Source organism: Aristolochia californica, unplaced genomic scaffold (genome assembly GCF_029961685.1).
Source record: "Aristolochia californica isolate CCGP_79_NKW_82.1479 unplaced genomic scaffold, dmAriCali1.0.hap1 SCAF_12, whole genome shotgun sequence".
In the NCBI taxonomy this organism is placed as follows: Eukaryota; Viridiplantae; Streptophyta; class Magnoliopsida; order Piperales; family Aristolochiaceae; genus Aristolochia; species Aristolochia californica.
Window position 1 is genome coordinate 25,257,822 of NW_027181793.1, and position 15,091 is coordinate 25,272,912.

The 15,091-nt window shown below is 38.4% G+C and overlaps 2 protein-coding genes across 4 annotated transcripts; both read left to right on the forward strand.

Moving 5' to 3' along the window:
• The first annotated feature begins 726 nt into the window (after positions 1-726).
• On the forward strand, positions 727-5,701 carry LOC137945320 (glyoxylate/hydroxypyruvate/pyruvate reductase 2KGR). 3 transcript variants are annotated; one of them, XR_011110984.1, is made up of 3 exons: positions 727-1,272; positions 4,615-5,308; positions 5,472-5,701. XR_011110984.1 is itself a non-coding variant. In XM_068791161.1 (2 exons), the coding sequence occupies exons 1-2, from the start codon at positions 850-852 to the stop codon at positions 5,131-5,133; spliced, it is 942 nt and encodes a 313-aa protein (XP_068647262.1). In that variant the 5' UTR covers positions 727-849; the 3' UTR covers positions 5,134-5,396. The 3 variants fall into 3 exon arrangements, 1 of the variants encoding a protein (XP_068647262.1); XR_011110985.1 differs by having other exon boundaries at positions 5,517-5,700; XM_068791161.1 differs by lacking the exon at positions 5,472-5,701 and having other exon boundaries at positions 4,615-5,396.
• A 509-nt stretch (positions 5,702-6,210) lies between these two features.
• On the forward strand, positions 6,211-13,735 carry LOC137946238 (exocyst complex component EXO84B-like). The gene is made up of 7 exons (XM_068792455.1): positions 6,211-6,979; positions 8,576-8,673; positions 9,466-10,516; positions 10,696-11,211; positions 12,022-12,210; positions 12,332-12,468; positions 13,160-13,735. Exons 1-7 carry the CDS (start codon positions 6,806-6,808, stop codon positions 13,320-13,322), a joined length of 2,328 nt encoding a protein of 775 aa, XP_068648556.1. The 5' UTR covers positions 6,211-6,805; the 3' UTR covers positions 13,323-13,735.
• Positions 13,736-15,091: the final 1,356 nt, after the last annotated feature.

A 15,091-nucleotide genomic window follows, 5' to 3' on the forward strand; every position in this document is an offset into this window, starting at 1 on the left:
ATATTTCCTTTTCTCTCAACGATTTTCTGTTGTCGAACAAAAAAAATAAATAAAAAAAATTTCTTTCATTTTATTTTTTCTATAGTTTCCAAATAGGTCATATCTCAAGTACTTGAGATTTATGGTCAAGAGTTACATATCAGTTTATCCTATTATTGATTAGTTTTACAATATAACAAATATTTTTTATTTTATAATTAAGTTCAAAGCTTCTAATTTAGATAGATATTACATAACAAATCACATAAAAGTACACATAATCTAGGGGATTCTACCCTAGCACAAGTTCATAAATACCCCCAAATTAAAGTTTAATAGACTAGACTCACAGGCACAATGGCATAGGCTTCAAATCTTTTAACCTTTTGAATCTTTACTTAGTGGTAGGTCGTTTTTGTAATTTTTGATAATATGTAGATCCAGTATTCCTAGAGAGTGGACATTTCTAAGTGCATGAAAAAAAACGGTCGTGAGAATATGCAATAAAACACGAATATGATGTCATATGAAGAGATTCCACCCAGTTAAAAATGCGGATTGCTTCTCTAACTTACCCTATGCGGAGTATCCGGAAAACCGAGAGGAGATCGCTTTCTTCCCAGACTGCAGGATGCATGACCTGTGGCTTGAGTGGGTCGGATCCGACGAAAACAGACGCTATCGACAAAATGCCCGACACTTACACCTCATCAAAATTTATTTTCCGACTGTTAAAAATCACCGACGACGCGCGGCTGGAGCCGGCATTCACTCCTATGAAAGTGGAACTTCCTTGCCGTCATTGCCGACTTCCTAACACCACTTCAGTCGGATACTTTCTCAGCTGCAATTTCCTTGTTTCGATCGGAAATGGAAAGCCTCGGCGTCCTGTTGACCTACCCAATGGATCTCTACCTTCAACAAGAGCTCGACAAGCGATATAAGCTCTTCCGGCTCTGGGAAGCTCCCCAGAAGAAGGAATTCATAAAGGCCAACGCGCACGCGATTCGTGCGGTCGTCGGCAACGCCTCCTCCGGGGCCAACGCCGAGACGATCGATTTATTGCCTAATTTGGAGATTGTTTCGAATTTCAGCGTCGGGTTGGATAAGGTGGATTTGGTTAAGTGTAAAGAGAAGGGCATCAGGGTTACGAATACACCCGATGTTTTGACGGAGGATGTTGCTGATCTTGCAATAGGATTGATCATTACGACACTGAGGAGGATTTCTGCGTCGGACCGGTATGTTAGGGCCGGCCTATGGAAGAAAGGGGATTTTCAGCTTACGTCTAAGGTTGGATCTTTTTGTCTTCTCGTGACAGTCTATGGATACAAACTTATGAAAAATGGTTGAGTACACTGTACACACACATGGGAGTTGACATCAATTGGTGAGAAGTGATGTTTTAATGGTAATGACATGAGTTAGACTGATATGGGAATTTTTCCCCCAGGAATGAGATATTACTTCATTCCATGATCTTTACTTCAAATGAGTAGAGTGCAGAATGGTAAACTGAGATTGTTAATATACAACAGCTTGGTCTGGTCAACTATAACTAGAATGGTTGAACTTATAAAAAACGAAGTAAGAAAAAAAGGATGTATCTTAGTGGAAGTTCTCTACTAGGTGATTTAATAACAGACAAAAGGTATATGGTAAGTGTCTTGTCTGCTTATTCTAAATTTAAATGAAAAATCAACAATGGCATAGGCTTCAAATCTTTAACCTTTTGAATCTTTACTTGATGTAGAACTTTCAAGTTTCGGAAAATGCTCATTTTATTGTCACTTTAAATCAGGGGCTGAATAGTAAGCATCAATCACTTAACACAAATTCCTATAGTGATGAAGTGTTTTCTTAACTATTCTAAGTTATGCAATATGCTATCTCTATGATAAACTTAGTTCTCATTAAATCCAATTTCTCACTTACTATGTTCTTGTATCAATGTTGTCTCCTTAAGTTCTGCAATTTGAAGCTTAAGATCTGTCTAACTGTACAGTGACTGACTCAAAAAAATTTCACCTCACAAGAATTGTTATTACTTATCGATTAATTTCTAACCATAGGGGGAGAAGGTACTTTTTTTGCTGACATATATGAGCAAATGTTATAGTGCGTCCCCAATTCATCCCAAATGATATTTATTTTATCGTTGAAGCATAAGTTTGGGTTTTATAGTCAACTGGTTGGGTTTATGTCGTAGGTGACTTATCGTTGGTAGGTTTTAACTCTGTTCGGTTACTCTGATGCTAACCTGTCTCTCTAGGTATGAATTTTAATTAAATTTTAATTGATCACAATTACATCACTGTGCAACTACTCTATGTAATGGTATCTCAGACAAATTATGTCTAGGTTTGCCGTGGGCAGTGTGCATCTTGATTGGTTTCTGTTGTGGTGGTATCTTTTGCTAGTAAATTCCTTAGCACTTCTATCCAATTCTCTAGTAGCTAGTGCAGCAATCCTTAATCCGGTTATGTGCATCTTGATTGGTTTCTGTTGTGGTGGTATCTTTTGCTAGTAAATTCCTTAGCACTTCTATCAAATTCTCTAGTAGCTAGCGCAGCAATCCTTAATCCGGTTATGTGCATCTTGATTGGTTTCTTTTGTGGTGGTACCTTTTGCTAGTAAATTCCTTAGCATTCCTATCAAATTCTTTAGTAGCTAGTGCAGCAATCCTTAATCCTGTTGTGTGCATCTTGATTGGTTTCTTTTGTGGTGGTACCTTTTTCTAGTAAATTCCTAAGCACTCCTATCAAATTCTCTAGTAGCTAGTGCAGAAATCCTTAGTCCTGTTGTTGACCCTGCCTGGTAATATGCCTTCTGATTTCCAAGTACTTACCTAAGGGTGGATATATACTTGGCTTATGCATCTCTCGAAGTTCAATCCACGGACATGATTTGACCTTTTGGCTCAACAGCCACATGAGAGAGTTTGTCAATGCGAGGCCTTAGGTTCAAGTTTTGCAGATGATGGAGTATTTGATTGTGTATGGCATAATTAAAAAAAGAAAAAGAGTAAGGAAGTTGTCTAAGCTTCTTTTGGTATGTTATAAAAAATGATGTTTTTGTGTGTATTGATTTAAGTAGAAATATTAATATAATTCATTATTTTGATGTTCATGAAGACAGACGAATAAATATTGCTAACATACATTTCAACACAAGTGATGCAACCATGAACAGGTCAGCATCATATTCAAAGCATTGCTTAGGACGTTGTTATTTTTTGGACTCTTAATTCTTGGTCAGCCAATAGTATTGCTGATAGGTTAGCTATGAGGGATTTCATCTTCTTACTGCAATGAGGCCTCCCTCTTGGCTTTCTTTGTTGCTAATCTCCTGGCTTTTTTGGTTCTCTTCCTTCATTTTATTTCCCAAGAAAATTGATGTCCTTCAATAAAAAAGAGAGAATACTATTTGTGATAAGTTTATCTATTTGGAACTTAGATGCACTGCTTGTCCAAAATGTTTGAGCATATTGTGTTTTTATTTTTCCATCATTTGACAATGTGCTAGAATGATGTTTCATTTTGATGGATGGATTTGAGTGGGCTATTTGAACCTCTTGATATTATCTCCCCTAGAAAGGGCCACTGCATGTGTCACACTGTTCCATCAATAAGTGAAGGTAAGAGGATGATGTTGAGTCAAATTTGAGCTTTATTGTACACCAGTGGATCTATAGCAAAGTTATATTGGTCACTCATTGGTGGTTTAAATTTCCCACATTGATTCAGTAGGATCCTTTTGATTTGTATTTCCTAAAGAATGTACTAATCTGTCATGTTGATGTGTGCTTACATCTCAGGCAAGTTGTTGTGATTATCTTTCACATTTTTTTGTGTCTCGACTGCAAGATAATTTGGCCATGAATACTACAATATCAACTCTGTGATCTGTAGACAGTTAAGTATTTGAAGATTGTACATCAGAAATTAAGATTGGTCATAAATGCACGAAGCTGAATTGTGTATAATGGGGTATGCCTGCTCTTGTCAAAACACATACATTTATGAATGCTGTGGTTTGTTGCTTCTTGTATTGTTGTATCATGTAAAAAAATAGCTGCTGTTGCTTTCTTAAGTAGGCTATTCTTTTCCAATGTTTTTACTCTCATAACTGCTTCTTTATTTATTTTTTATTTTTTTGTTCTGTTTTGTGGCAAATGATAGAATTCATATAGGCAGTGAAAACAATGGTGATGATGGTGATCTATTTTGGTCTATTATAGATGTGTTGTATTGATGGTTTTGCATGTCTTAGTTTTCTGCCGTATGGACAGTTGAGTTGCCATCTGTAAAGAAGTTGCAAAAATAGTCTGGGAAGCAAGTGGGGCTCTATCACCTTGGCTTTGTCCTCTTTCTAACGTTCAAAACATATAAACAACAACTCCAGTTAGCTAATGTCATTCGAAAGAGACTATTTTCAAAACAGAAACATTAAGAATCGGAGTGGGGAAGTACTTTTGGGTCTTATACTGGAATATAGGTTACTTGAAGCTAATAGAGCGATCTGGGCATGGAAAAGGAAAATTTTCTGTGTTTTTTTAACTACTGATTTATATTTTGACCACAAATTCTGCCTAATATCTCACTTATTTGTCTTGTTGATGTTTTTGAATTGCAGTTCAGTCGCAAAACAGTGGGGATTGTGGGATTGGGTAGAATTGGTCTTGCAATCGCCAAGAGGGCCAAAGCATTTGATTGCCCCATCAGCTATTACTCAAGGACTGAGAAGCCAGACCTACATTACAAATACTATCCAAGCATCACGGCTCTTGCAACTGATGTTGATATCCTGGTGGTTGCATGCCCTCTAACAGAGGAGACTCGACACATAGTGAATCGTGAAGTCCTGAATGCACTGGGACCCAAGGGAGTGCTTGTGAACATTGGACGGGGCCCTCTCGTGGATGAACCTGAGCTTGTATCTGCGCTGCTCGACGGCAGGCTGGGTGGGGCTGGTCTCGATGTGTTCGAGCGTGAGCCTCATGTGCCGGAGGAGCTCTTCAAGCTTGACAACGTCGTGCTCCTGCCACATGTGGGTAGTGGCACATGGGAGACCCGCAAGGCGATGGCTGACCTGGTCCTCGGAAACTTGGAAGCCCATGTGATGAAGAAGCCACTGCTCACTCCGGTGGTCTGAGCTATGATTATGGATGAAGGTTGTTACTATGGCCGCAACCCGAAATGATCACTCCTCTGGAAGCATCCATTAGAACTATTGAGGATAGGTTAATAGAGAAAGAAAAAAAGAGTGGAGATAGGCCATTCTTAAAAAATCATCAGACCATCAGACTGATTTACGACTACAGACATTGGTACTACTTTCTCTCTTGAACTGAAGTGATTTGAAAAGCTCCTATGATTTCTAGTCATTTCATTATATAAATCAGCTTTCATGTTGGATGTTCTTATTGCATTTACAAATTCGATTATTGATCATTATAACAAAAATTAAGATAATCTGATCCTTAATAATAGAAACTTCTGGGGTTCATCAAGAACTGAGACACGCCAGCTACGCAGGTAGAGTGACGTCCAATCATTGAAGAACATTGCCTCGTGAGTACACAGGTATGCATTGTTTTCAACTATAGAGATATTTTAATACTTTTTAATGCATATTATTGCAAAAGTTGCATAAATGTAAGTATTAAACTGAATGAGTTGCGACGCTGAGTTGATATGGGTTGGTAGGGGGAAGTTAGGCCCTCGGAGCTTTTAAAATTCTACACGCCACCCTCTACATTTTATAAAGTAGAGAAAAAGAGCGAAATTTCAACCTAACGGCGAGTGTAGGCCACCGTCGTACTCATTCTCGGTCCCGCCGATAACTGTTCCTGCAGATAATAGTTTCGGCCTCGCGGATGTATGTTCTATATTCCGAGTAAATATGTACGTTACATTTTGGGGAGGCTGACACCGGATGTATTCCGATGATCGACGTGGCCTGCTGGGGGGGTTTTGCTGGCAATAACTCTTAAGTATTGAATTTTCTTTTAAAAGAAAGGTTTAGTAATATTAATGAATTAAATGAAGGGAACCGTATTCGTTTCGAAACTTAAGAAAAACAAATAAAAATAAAATAATTTAAATATTGTCATGCCTTGAAGCAAGTAATTATATTGTTAGTCTAGTTTCATTTCTTTTATATGTTAAAAACCAAAAAAAAAAAAAAATTGGCCCACAGCATCACTTGCCACGTATGTGGTGACGAGGGCTCTCGTAAGTACCACGAATGTGTACTCGCGCCGTGGTTTAAGCTTATCTAATTAAATTTCATGCAAGTAACAACAGATCAGAAACAGGTGTTACTGCGAGACGGCTGCGACGAGGAAGAAGGCAGAAAAGAAATAAACTAACAAAAAAAAATTCCAACATCTTCATTTTAATTTTCCTTTTTTTTTTTTTTTTTTTTTGTTCTCTGATAGAAAGTAGAGAAATCAAGAAACAGAGATCGAAGGAGGCTCAGAAACAGAAAGGAAAATCAGGAAAAAGAAAAACACATAAAAAGAAACAGAGAGAGAGAGAGAGAGGAAAGAGGGATTACTGTGATGATAGGCGAGGCGTTGAACGTGGTTTTCATCTCAATCTCGATTTCTGCGTTGTATTTTGAAATTGGGTATTGCAGGTATCTTCTCTAACAGATCGATCTGGGAGTGGTTTGATCTGCTTCTCCTTCGTCTTCGTCGATCATGCAATTAGAAGGGAGTGATAGGCGGCAGCAGAGGTAGTGAGGAAGAGAGTTTACAGAGATTGAAACTACAAGGATCTGAAGGAGAGAGAAAAAGAGGAACAGAAATAGGGGGTGAAGGATGGCAACAGCGAAGTCGTCTCGGTCCCGAGATGCCATACCTTCGGGGCCGTTAAAGGGAGGCAGTGCCCAGGAAGCAAACACTCAGCTTGAAGAAAAGCTTGAAGTCTTCAGAAAGGAGCATTTTGATCCCGATGCTTTTTTTCAGTCCAAATGCCAAACCATGAACGAAAAGGTATCTTTTATGCTCTCGTCTCATTTTCACACGTTTAGCGTTTTTATTTGGATAGTTCTTGTTTGAAGTGTCAATCCGTTGTTGTGTGCGGGTTTCTCAACATGGGTCCCATGTCTGTGGTGGATTTGTTTGGACTTGAATCTATGTGCTTGGTTTTCGATTGTGATTTTTGTCACTTGTGAAGCTTCACAATTTTGGATTCGGTGTTTGGTTGCTGTAATGTAGTTTTTCAAAGGAGATTCAGACCGCTTTTGAAGAGTTATTAAGGGTTTCCTGCCGTAAAACAAGACGAGTCTAAGCGATGTTATGTTTCCTCTTCAGTATTTATTAGCGTTTGTGTTAGGTACGAGGTGTTCAATGCTTTAATTCGGTGATGTCAAGTTCGATTTGGTCTTGTTTCTGTGAGTTGTAGTAGCTCCTAGGAGTCGGCACTTATAGCATGCGGAGGCATTTTATTTCAAGAATGCCTTTTAATAGAAGCTTTCAGTTATTAACAATATGTCATAATATCATTCTCCTGATCGATTCTCAAGGAGCCCTCATGTGAGAAATTAAGAACTTGAACAAGAGCAATTCTTTGTATGCCCATAATAGTTGAAGCCGACTTGGAGACAATTTTAGTGGCTGAGGAATTCTAAGACCATAACAAGCTAATTATTTTTTTGCTTGCTCCTGGTAGGCAGCATTTCCTTCTCAATGAAGAAAGTGACGAATTTCTGTATCTTACTAACTTAATCATCTCCTCTTAAAGGTTATGCATTCTTGGTGAATTGAGGAGTGCATCCTCGAACTAGGTGGATGCCACTGTTCCTTGTTTTGAAATGGTAGAAGATTTTATATTAATATACATAGTAGAAATGCCGGAAGTATATAGGTGAAAGATGAGTTAGTACATGGTATGCTAAAGAGGAAAGGCTAATAATTTATGCTAAAAATTGATGTTTTTACTTTAAATTCTTCTGTTGGATTAGCATTGCAAGCCTGTGAGACTATCACTGGTTGTGCAGATGGATGGCCAAATGTTTTAAAATTTGAGTGGAGCTGCCATGGCCTATATTATTTATGGAACATTTGCCAAGGAATCGGTACATTGCTCTCTAAATAATAGTATTGGAGTCACAACCAATCATCATGGTAGAACAGAGTGCTAGCATAAGAGGTTCTATCCAGAGAGAAGGGTTGACCTTCCTGTTAAGTTCTAGTGCCAAAGGGGCTGGATGAGTAAAGCTGAAACTTTTGGAGGGGTATAGGCAATGTGTCATGCTAAGAGAACATTCTCGTGCTTACAAACAATTGTGGCTCCTGCTCTAGAAGCACTGTAATTGATCTTTCCACTACCTGATAGTGATGATTCTTCTGCAATCCATCTGTCTATCTGTGGAAGACTTCTGTGAGTATTGCTGATTTTGGTGCTGGGAGATTGTGTATGTCAATGTTCTCATGTAGTGTGTGTGTGTGTGTGTGCTTGGTGATTGTTTATCACGTTATGGTTTGCTTATATATTCTTGAGAGATGTTCTGGTTTATGTGCACAAACTTCATTTCTCCATTTGTTATTTGAAGACCTGAGGATAACATCATGTTTATTTTTTCACAGGAGATAAGGCATTTGTGTTCATACCTTCTTGATTTGAAGAAGGCCTCTGCAGAGGAAATGCGCCGAAGTGTATATGCTAATTATAAATCATTTATCCGGTGAGCTGATGCAGCATGTTATTTTATGTAGTTTTGCAGCAATAAAAGGTGCTTTGAGATTTCTATTTGATGAACAGATGGGAAATATATATTCAGGAAATTGTGTCCGATACTTATTATTATTCCTGTAGCGAGTTGCTCAACTGTTTCTTTTGACTTTTTTAAAATCAGTGAGAGTGTTTATTAAGGAGGACCAAAGAATACAATAAGGCCTATTTTTCTTTTGTTAGAAAATTGGACGAGCTCTTACCCAGGCTGTGAGGCTATCCTGGATTAACTTTTTAGGATGTTAATTTCTTACTCATATGTTGTTTGACATACTGTAGGAGAAATTGCATTTAGGTAAAAAAATAGCTTATTTTTACTACATGGTCTAATCAACTGAAGATTCTAATATGTATGTGTCAGGGTTTGAACTTGATCAATTTTCTATGAGTACAATCATATTTGAAACTTGTTGCCTGCATCCATGCGTTAACGGGTGTATGGAATGATTTATTTGATCTTCTTGCTATTGATTGGTGCTGAGAAGTCTTAAAGAACTCAGTACTATTGTTAGAATATTTTACGTTGGAAGTTTTACTTAATGATAATTTAATGAAAACATTCCTAAAATTTACCACTGTCATAGCAAGTCTTAGTGTTTTTACATTGATTCATTTGCATTCTTGTCCCCACTCGTTGTATCCCTACATCTTCTTGTCTTCTAACAGGACCACTGGATTTTTTTACTCAATTAATTTGTCAACTACTGGGTCATGACATTTGACATTTGTGTTGTTTCTCTGACAGGACATCAAAGGAGATTTCAGATCTAGAGGGTGAGCTCCTTTCCATCAGAAACCTGTTATCCACTCAGGCGGCTCTTATCCATGGTTTATCTGAGGGAGTTCATGTAGATTCCTTGTCTACGGGCTCTGAAGGTACAGGAGCAAAGGATGTATCCAGTTTTGAAGATAGGGAACAGTCTGATATAGAAAAATGGTCTGTAGAGTATCCAGATGTACTTGATGTTCTGTTAGCTGAGAGGAGAGTGGACGAGGCCTTGGCTGCTCTTGATGAAGGGGAGAACATACTCGCAGAAGCTAAAGAAAAGAAAACTCTTTCATCTGCTGCAATATTCTCCTTAAAGACTGCTATCAGCGAACATAGACAAAGATTAGCAGATCAGCTAGCTGAAGCTGCGTGCCAACCATCCACTCGTGGTGTTGAGCTTCGTGCAGCTGTTTTAGCCCTTAAAAAACTTGGAGATGGACCCCGGGCACATACTTTGCTCCTTGATGCACACTACCAAAGGTTTCAATACAACATGAGAAGTCTTCGCCCATCAAGCACTTCCTATGGTGGGGCCTACACTGCTGCACTCTCACAGCTGGTTTTTTCTGCCATTGCTCAAGCTGCTAGTGACTCGTTGGCTATCTTTGGTGATGAACCTGCCTACTCATCCGAGCTTGTGATTTGGTCAACTAAGCAGACAGAGTCTTTTGCTCTTCTAGTAAAACGGCATGCATTAGCCTCATCCGCTGCGGCTGGAGGGCTACGAGCTGCTGCAGAATGTGTTCAAATAGCATTAGGTCATTGCTCTTTGTTGGAGGCTCGTGGGTTGGCCCTTTGTCCAGTCCTTTTGAAGCTCTTTAGGCCTAGTGTTGAACAGGCTTTGAATGCAAATCTTAAGAGAATTGAAGAGAGCACAGCTGCACTTGCAGCAGCTGATGACTGGGTGCTCATGCATCCTCCAGCAGGAACCCGTGCATCCAGCAGATCAAATGCACCTCTTGGTAGTGGCATTGCTTTCCTACCCAAACTTTCAAGCAGTGCACACCGCTTCAATGCAATGGTTCAGGTGAGTTATTGACCAGTTTCTGGTTAAAAATAATTTGTCTGGGTACTTTAATCTTTCATTAATTTTTTTTTTTTTTTGCAACTGTACGTGTTACTCCAGAGATTTGTGGATCATCTTGTGACTTTCTGAAGGACTACTAATTTTGGTTGTGTTGTTTTGCATACTTCAAATGTTTTCAGGATTTCTTTGAGGATGTGGGACCACTCTTGAGTATGCAGTTGGGCGGTTCCACTCTGGAAGGTCTGTTACAAGTGTTCACCTCCTATGTCAACTTGCTGATAAATGCTCTACCTGGTTCAATGGAGGAGGAAGGAAACTTTGATGATTCAAGGAATAAAATTGTAAGGATGGCTGAGACAGAAGCTCAACAAATAGCTTTGTTAGCAAATGTATCTTTGTTAGCGGATGAGCTACTCCCTCGTGCAGCCATGAAGCTTTCACCACTTTATCTTGCTGGAGGCAAAGATGATCCCCGTAAGAGAGCTTCAGACAGGCAAAACCGTCAGCCAGAGCAGAGAGAATGGAAAAGGCGGCTCCAACGCGTGGTTGATGGATTAAGAGATAGTTTCTGTAGGCAACATGCTCTTGATCTTATCTTCACAGAAGATGGGGATACACATCTTAGTGCAGAAATGTACATTAGTATGGATGCAAGTGCAGAGGAGCCAGAATGGTTTCCATCTCCAATTTTCCAGGTAATTTATCTGCACCTCTGTGTTGGCCATGGCAAATTTTATCTCTGCTCTCTTTTATTTAATCATTTTGCATGTAAGTTGCCTTAGGCTTGTTATTTATGAACTGACTTCCTGGGCTCTTTTAACATTTTCTCTTAACTAGTCCAACACTATAATATAGGTTAGAACATCTTTGTTATTAGGCTAAAGAGTTATCATGCTCTTCCTGCTTTTGGGGCCTTAAGAAAAAGTAAATGTATTTATTGCTTGTTTTATAGTACAAGTAATGAAATATAGGCCCTATGAGTGAATTCTGCCACCTATCCACAACAAATTAAACTTCTGGAAGGTAGTCCTAGTGTGCAACTGAGCTTTCTAACTTTGGTCAGCGGATCAAGTTATCTAGTACCAATGCATTATATCAGAGTGCAAATTGTCCTTTTTCTCACTCATAATTTGTCACCTATTTTACCACCAGGTTTGCATTTTAATTCTTCTTTCAAAACTGCATTGCATCTCGGCAATATATTATTTTAACTCTCATGTTGTTTTCTCTGAAACCCCCTTGAATTGTGAAATCTCATGACTGTGTTAAAACTGAAGTTCATTATTTTCTTATCACTAGGCTCTATAGTACTACTGTAATGAAAAAAGAGAAAGTGCTGTGTAATCTAGACAAATATCTTGTATTATGCTTGTGCCTTAGACGTCCAATTTTTTTATTAATTTGCAGATTCAACTGGTTAATGCACTTCATTAGCATCATTACTAGTGCAAATGCTATTAACTCATAGGTACTTATGGTTTATCATTGATGTTGCTTCTATTCAGGAACTTTTTGCGAAGTTGAACAGGATATCTAGCATAGCTGCGGATATGTTTGTAGGAAGGGAAAGGTTTGCCACACTATTATTGATGAGACTCACCGAGACAGTAATCTTATGGCTTTCAGATGACCAGACCTTTTGGGATGATATAGAGGAGGGACCAAAGCCTTTAGGTCCCCTTGGCCTACAGCAGGTACATATGGTTGTTATCTGTCTACAAAAGATTAGTTTCGATATTTAGTAATGGTTTTAATTATGCTTGTTTAATTGTTACTGATAGTGGAATTTTGTCTATGTTTGGCATTTCTCTGTAGTTCTATCTGGACATGGAATTTGTAATTCACTTTTCTTCCCAAGGGCGGTACTTATCGCGCCATTTGCACCAAGTTATCAAGGACATTATATCCAGAGCTATGAATGCATTTTCTGCAACTGGAATTGATCCATACAGGTAAATGATCCACAACATTCAAGTCGCTTTCCTTGCATACAATAAATTTCTTTTTGTTTAAAATCAAAAGATAATTCATATTCAGTAGGAAAGTTTACTTCAACAGAAATATATGTCACTTGTCATTGTTTGAGGGATATTTACAGGGTGTTTTATTTGTTTAAATCAATTGGTTGTCTCATAAATCATGGTGGTTTTTTATCACTAAATTAAATCAAAACATACGATAAAGAAAATATATAGACCATCATAGATTTGCTTTTATAGTTTTCATTTATTTCTTTCTGAATGATAATTTTTATTTTTTTATCGCCAATCATTCTCAAAAAATTCAGAGAACAGGAGTAACTTCCCTGAAGTTGCTGGAAAATATTATCAGAACAGCATATTTTTTCAATTGAAAAGTTGCTGAAGTGTTCTGGAAAGTCCTTCAGTAAGCAGACCATATGGTTGCTTCAAGTTTGCATTGGAATGTTGATCATTGTTTACCCAGCGATAATGGAAGTTTTAAGTAGCTACTATAATCCTGTTTTAACCTAACAATCCACGTTGCTTTAGTATCAGTAGCCTGTTTTTATCTGCTAGCTCTGATTTTGTTTTCTTTTTCTTTTTGCCTCTGAAAAGTATTTATTTATTTTTGTTTATAGTTTTCTTTTTTACATGCCTGATAAAGATACAAAATCCTTGTCAGTGTACTTCCTGAAGATGACTGGTTCGCAGATATTGCTCAAGATGCAATAAATAGGTTAACAGGAAGAGGCAGGTCAATTAATGGTGATCGAGATCTCAACAGCCCCACAGCTTCCGTGTCAGCTCAGTCTATGTCGTCCTTCAAATCTCATGGAAGTTCCTAACACAGTTTCTCACCTTGTAAAATAGAGAAACTAATGTCAACAGGCTCAGGAAACTTCCAATAAATTGACTTGCTTCGCCCTTCAACTCTGACTAGTTGAGTAGCTATCAGAGTCATTATGAAGACCTGTCTGCTCCTGGTGGTCACTGGTCCTTGTATCATAGGTAATCATTTTTATACTACTGTTATTGATTGTTATTCTTTCCATGTTAGGGGAAGGTCGCCTCTTCCATAGCTGGAGTCACAGGAATTCTTTGCTTCTTTCCCACTTTCTTTTTGTTTCCATGCCAGTAGAGTTTGTAAATGTTGATGATGCCACATTGTACCATTCCTGTTACTGCCTTTTTGTTGTTGTGTTACAGCTGCACCCTTGGAAAAGTAAATATTCTGGAGTAGAGGAATGCCTTTTTTCTTTGATCATTTTCGTTTTGCTCAATTACTCCTGCAATAAGGTTGAGATCTCTCCGCCCCAGATTTTGGGTTCTTCTCCATCTTTTCTTAGTTTTTGGTCATTGACACCAGAAAGCAGCAGATGTTTATATTTGGAGTGACGAATCTTGTTCCTTCACTAGTTGAGAAGGACTGGCAATGTTCTCTTGCCAGTTCAGAAGCAACTAGCAGCATAGGGTTCCCATTCCCAGCAATCTTTTTTTTTTATCAATGAAAGAATCAACTGAAAATATTGTATTAGCTCCATCCATTAAGAGCAAAAACAGCACAAAATTCGTGCAAATATACTATTAATTTTCAATTATGTTCACAGTTCATCATAGAATTGGATGAGGATGTGAATACCTTATTCAGATAAAGAATCATAAAAAAATTGTTTGAAGTCGTCCAGTAGGTCACTGTGGATTGATCCAAAAATTCAAGTCTCACTTATCTTTCCCAAAAAAACAAAAATGAATGATACTAACTCTTCAATTCAACGTTATATACAAGTAGGAAATGTAGATCGATGATTCAAGCAAAGTGGGGAATGTGTCACCCAACTAATCTTTGCTCCTTTGTTGAGTGGGGAATCTAGCTGATGCTCTCAGTTAGGCGGGCTACTGGTAGTGGATTTGGAGCATCTTTTCTCAAGCTTTGCTTTTTCTTTGTTGGCGAAGTTGAGGTAGTCTTTACCATCTGTAATTTTGTCCCTCACGGATTAGAGACAGAAAAGAGGAACTGGAAAAGGATTAAACAATGAGATCCATACAGTTATTGGTATCATTTATCTTTTATTGGAAAACGAGACTCCTGCAGAAGGTCGGCAAAGGAAAACGAGTCAGAGGAGGCTCTGGCTCTCGGCCAGCTGAAGGAAAAGTTGGATTCATGGACAAGCATCATCAATGCTCTATCAAATATGCTGAGTCATTTTTCTCATCAATGGGACCGTGTCATTTGTCATTTTCCGGTTTCCTCTGCTCGGGAGAATCAAGGGTTGATCGGAAGTTCCCATCAATGAATTGCTCTACCTATTAAATCCCAAACATGCAGCTCGACGATTATGATCAAGGAAGATTTGCTTATCTCCAATAAGAGGGTAAGGGAAAGTGGAATCCCTCTTTTGATCCGATTTGGTTCCTCCACCAGGAATCTCCATCATTTTGGCTGCTGACCTAAAAAAGCCTCCAAACCAAAATAAAAAATAAAAAATGATCCACCTGATTCATGGCAGTAAAAGTGACGGCAGTGGGTATATATTTCAGTGATGCATTTGATAATCTTCATTTTATCTGATGAGATATTGGCAGCGGAGTAACTAGAAGATCAGGCCAAACAAAA

Coding starts and splice junctions, on each gene's coding strand:
- LOC137945320 (XM_068791161.1), top strand. CDS start 850: ATGGAAAGCCTCGGCGTCCTGTTGACCTACCCAATGGATCTCTACCTT. Junction 1,273..4,614: donor ATTTTCAGCTTACGTCTAAG/GTTGGATCTTTT, acceptor TTTGAATTGCAG/TTCAGTCGCAAAACAGTGGG.
- LOC137946238 (XM_068792455.1), top strand. CDS start 6,806: ATGGCAACAGCGAAGTCGTCTCGGTCCCGAGATGCCATACCTTCGGGG. Junction 6,980..8,575: donor GCCAAACCATGAACGAAAAG/GTATCTTTTATG, acceptor ATTTTTTCACAG/GAGATAAGGCATTTGTGTTC. Junction 10,517..10,695: donor GCTTCAATGCAATGGTTCAG/GTGAGTTATTGA, acceptor AAATGTTTTCAG/GATTTCTTTGAGGATGTGGG.